We start from the raw sequence: 4,762 nt of genomic DNA, 5'->3' as shown, positions 1-4,762 counted from the left end.
CTACAAATCAGTTTTATACATCAGCATTTGAAACTATAACCACGTGGTTGACTATCAGGCCAGAAGTTCATGGCCTGATTGTCAACCCAGGAAAACACCAATTTGGCCAACAAGTCAGACTTTTTGAACCATCAATCCGAAACTTTATTTGTGAATGATTCTCCTGAAATAAGCAACTACGAGTGAAAAGTAAATAAAAATACTGGCTTAAAAAGACAGAAACTTGGGAGAAATTAGAGAAATGACTTAAGAAGCAGAAACTTTCACATGGGTCCCAACCCACTACTAAACAGAAAAAAGACAAAGACCATCATTAGTATGAAAAAACTTTATTATCTAAGAATTATACAGAAAGTTTTTGATAGTCACATTTCGATCTGAAATTGAATCTGCATCATCAATACATTTTCTAATATCCTAAAAAACAAAAACCTTCTCAAAGAGTGTTAGATTCTTTTTAAAAAAATCACACAGGTAAAAATAGTTTCAGTTTAGAGTAAAATTAACAATAAAGTCAATGCAGGTGTTTTAACAAAAAATGAACACATCCCAGGCATCATAACTTAGAAAAAAACTCTGCAACATCTGAATTGTTGCCATCATACAATCAACAGAGATGGGGGGCTAGCGTACCGTTGAGTGTTGGAGAGGACAGACGGACAGCAGAAGGAAGAGGAGGTCTGACTGTATGCTAAAGTTACAGATGTTTAAAGATTATTTATCAGGTGTTGTCCAAGAAACTCAGGGAAAGTAATAAAAAAGTACATTTAGATTTTCCATTCAACATTCAATATGCATTTACAAGAAATAAAAATGAAAAATCTGGGTGAAGCAATATTTTTAATTTTTTTGTGTTATAAACGTAATAGTTACAAACTACTTACAGTTAAAGTATTTTTAACTGCAAAAACAATTGCTTATAGTCTTCATAAAGAGACAGTTTTTGTATATACTCCAAATGGTTCTATAACAGCAGCTGATTTAATTTGCGTACACCATTATGGATTTTTGGTGATTTACAAGGTGAGGGTTAAAAGGTAAAAAAAAAAAAAAAAGACAAAAATCGGTGAAATATGGAAAATATTCCAGTAAAACAACCCCTGATCTAAATATATATCCCTCACCAGTTCATATAGTAACAACTAACATGCTCTACTCTAACCAAAACTAAATAAAACAAAGTAGAAAGAATAGACATACAATGACTCCAACAGTTTTACAAATCTAAATCTGAAAACATTCAAATCCATTGTTACTTCCGAAGACAGACCATTATTTCACTAGAAAGAAAAACATTAAAATGCATGCATAACGTCGTAAGACTTTATATCTCATTTAACCATTTAAAATGAAAAGATACAACAGACAGAATAAAGTGAAAGTTTTGTGTTTTAGATAAATTCGAATTTTAAATGCTCTTCTTCTCCAAGCTGCTACATTATAGAAATGTTACTCAGCTGTAATTAATCTGCTCCCAAACTGTGAGATATTGTGTTTTGGTACTTGAGGTTCAGATTATGCTGCTCATCTTGTGTGAGTCCTCATGTGAAAAGTTAAACTGGACTGATAACTGAAACCTTTTCCACAGGTCCCACATGAGAAAGGCTTCACCTTTGAATGTGTATATATGTGGGCAATTAAACTTGTTTTGACTTTGTAACTTTTTCCACAGGTCCCACATGAGAAAAGCCTTTCTCCTGTGTGAGTCTTCATGTGAGTAGTTAAATTACCTTTTTGACAGAACCTTTTTCCACAGGTCCCACAAGAGTAAGGCTTCTCATCTGTATGGATCCTCATGTGACGATTTAAATAACTGCTGTATCTGAACCTTTTCCCACATCTTGCACATTTGAAAGGCTTCTCACCTGTGTGAATTCTCATGTGAACAACTAATTGAGATTTAGTTACAAAACCTTTTCCACAACTCCGACATAAGACAGTTTTCTGAGCTCTGTGAAATGCCATGTGACTATTTAATAGTGGTTTCCTGGCAAACCTTTTTTGACAGCACGTACATGAGAAAGGCCTCTCTCCTGTGTGAGTCGTCATGTGAACAGTTAAATTACTTTTTTGTCTGAACCTTTTCCCACAGGTCTCACAAAAGTAAGGCCTGTCACCTGTGTGACATCTCATGTGATTAATTACACCTGATTTCATGTGGAAGCTTTTTCCACAAGTAAAACATGAGAAAGGCCTCTCTCCTGTATGAACCTTCATGTGAGCAACTAACTGAGATTTTCTTATAAAACCTTTTGTACAGATCACACATGAAAAAAGATTCTCTCCTGTGTGATACTTCATGTGATCAACTAACTGAAATCTGCATATGAAACTTTTCCCACAGGTCACACATGAGAAAGGCTTTTCACCTGTGTGAATTGTCATGTGACGAAGTAAATGATATTTGTCTCTGAAACTTTTTCCACAGTTCACGCATGAAGAACGTTTTTCACCTGTGTGAATTTTCATGTGACGAAGTGACTGATATTTGTCTCTGAAACTTTTTCCACAGTGCACACATGAGAAAGTCTTCTCTCCTGTGTGAATCGTCATGTGACGAAGTAACTCAGATTTGAATCGGAAACGTTTTCCACAGGTTAAACATATGACAGACTTACCTGTGTGAATCATCATGTGACAACGCAACTCAGATTTAGTTTTGAAAGTTTTTCCACAAGTCTCACAGGAGATAGGCCTCTCACCTGTGTGAATATTCATGTGTTCAAGTAAATGAGATTTGGTTTTGAAATTTTTTCCACAAGTCTCACATGAGAAAGGCCTCTCATCTGTGTGAGTCTTCATATGACAATGTAACTCAGATTTAGTTTTGAAACTTTTTCCACAAGTCTCACATGAGAAAGGCCTCTCACCTGTGTGAATCTTCATGTGTTCAAGTAAGTTTGATTTTCTTATGAAACTTTTCCCACAAGTCTCACAGGAGATAGGCCTCTCACCTGTGTGAATCTTCATGTGTTCAAGTAAATGAGATTTGGTTTTGAAACTTTTTCCACAATTCTCACATGAGAAAGGCCTCTCACCTGTGTGAATCTTCATGTGTTCAAGTAAATTTGATTTGAATCGGAAGCTTTTTCCACAAGTTGAACATGTGAACAGTTTCTTGTCAGTGTGAGTTCTCATGTGTGTTGTCAAGGAACTGCTGTGAGAAAAAGCTTTATCACAGATTTTACAAGAATATTGTTTTTGGCCTGGATGAGCTTTCTTGTGTGTTTTCTGTTTTGAACTCTCAGTTTTACGTTTCTGCTGTTTGGTTCTCCGATATCTCTGACGTTTCTGTTTTTCATCTCTCTTTTTGCCTGAGTCCTCAGATTTGCTTCCTTCCTGATCCTGATTCTCATCTTCAGAAGAACCTGAAGAGATGAGTTTTTTCCTATGTGGTTCTGTTTCTTTGCGAATTCTCTGTATAGTAGAAGGATTCACCAAAGTGTTATCAGTCTCCAGTTTCTGTACAAGCTGCTCTTCATCCTGACTGATGCAGATTTGCTTCTCTTTGAGCTGTTGATGTGCTGGTTCCTTTTGTTCTAAAGTGGAGCTCCCCTCCGGGTTGCTGAGCTCATTGAGAACTCTGTCCTCTTTACACACGCAGCATTGATGGAGATCTGGACAAAAACACAAAACAAAAGCTTTTCATTTTGAGTCAAATAATCAACATTTAACTTTAATCCCTTGCTGCATCTATGCAGTTTTTTTTTTGGATTACAGCAAATCCTTGTTTTTTGCATTCCGAGAAAAACCTGTGATAGGTGAAATCCATGAAGTAGTTACGTTTATATTTTACAATTTTTATACAGCATAATTAAATTCTCTACATTAAAACCAAAGAAAATCCTAAAAATTAGCTTATTTTTCCTTAGAAAAAAGAAAAAGAACTGCACATGTCTCTATTGTCATGAGCGTATCATTATTCCTAAAAGATGAGTTTATAGTTGATGCATGTAAACTTGCTTATTGGCGCACCTCCACTCCTGCTATTAGTAACTTCACTGCATCAGTTCAGCGTTAAACTGGCTGATGACATTGCTGAGATTCACTTTGTCTGGTATTTTTGTACATATGTTTAGGCAGTTCTGTGATCATGTCAAAGCAGCAACTTATATTAAAAAGTGTTTGAAAGCTGCCCGCTTCCATGGAAGGACAACAGAAAATCGCCCTTATAAACATGTAATTACTAAAATCACGATACCCTCACTTTGTAGCCCTCTGAAAATGAACCCATTTAAATAAATAAATCCCTCCATGGGTGATTCCACGACAGAGAGCGTTCATTTTATAGCGTTAACACCGGTGCTGTAAGTGGTCTGGTATAAAACGGGGGTGATAGAACAACGGTACCACAGGACTTTTAAATTTCAATAATCGGAATACCGAAATTGTTTCCGTTGTTTTAAAAGGTTTACGTCAGACTGCCTTTTACCCATCAATACTTTTGCTGACCGCTGCACGCCATAGGGGGTTATAAAAAAAAAACAAAAAACGATGCGCACATCTCGCAAAACTCTGAAACAGGAGAAGCAGGACATAACCGGAGCGACGAACTAGATGTGAATTATGAGATAACAGAGAATCCGACTCTGAACAGTGAAAAATCAATGCATGATGTGAAATACATGACGATTAGGCGGCGCAGCAGGTGATGAGTGAAGATTACTGATGGTCAATAAATGACAAAATAAATCTACCAACAGGAAAGAAACTAAAGTGGACATAGCAATAAACCAAGAGGATAATACTAATCAAAGGAAAC

At 36.2% G+C, this 4,762-nt stretch overlaps 1 protein-coding gene across 3 annotated transcripts in view; it reads right to left on the bottom strand.

Moving 5' to 3' along the window:
* LOC103132437 (gastrula zinc finger protein XlCGF8.2DB-like) overlaps window positions 1-3,023 on the bottom strand; it is a 14,337-nt gene extending 11,314 nt beyond the window's left edge. The window contains exons 1-3 of one of the 3 annotated variants that reach the window (XM_016667398.1): window positions 2,751-3,023; window positions 2,050-2,585; window positions 314-1,797 (exon numbers count right to left, since the gene is read on the bottom strand). In XM_016667398.1, coding sequence (XP_016522884.1) covers window positions 1,525-1,797; window positions 2,050-2,585; window positions 2,751-2,970 — 1,029 coding nt within the window. In that variant the 5' untranslated portion in view covers window positions 2,971-3,023 and the 3' untranslated portion in view covers window positions 314-1,524. Of the gene's footprint in view, window positions 1-313; window positions 2,586-2,750 lie in introns of those variants that run through there. The other 2 variants (XM_016667397.1, XM_016667396.1) reach the window with 2 other exon arrangements.
* Window positions 3,024-4,762: the final 1,739 nt, after the last annotated feature.

This window comes from Poecilia formosa, unplaced genomic scaffold (genome assembly GCF_000485575.1).
Source record: "Poecilia formosa unplaced genomic scaffold, Poecilia_formosa-5.1.2 Scaffold1055, whole genome shotgun sequence".
Classification (NCBI taxonomy): Eukaryota; Metazoa; Chordata; class Actinopteri; order Cyprinodontiformes; family Poeciliidae; genus Poecilia; species Poecilia formosa.
The sequence above is the reverse complement of the archived record's forward strand: the minus strand, read 5'-3'. Positions and strand labels throughout refer to the sequence as shown.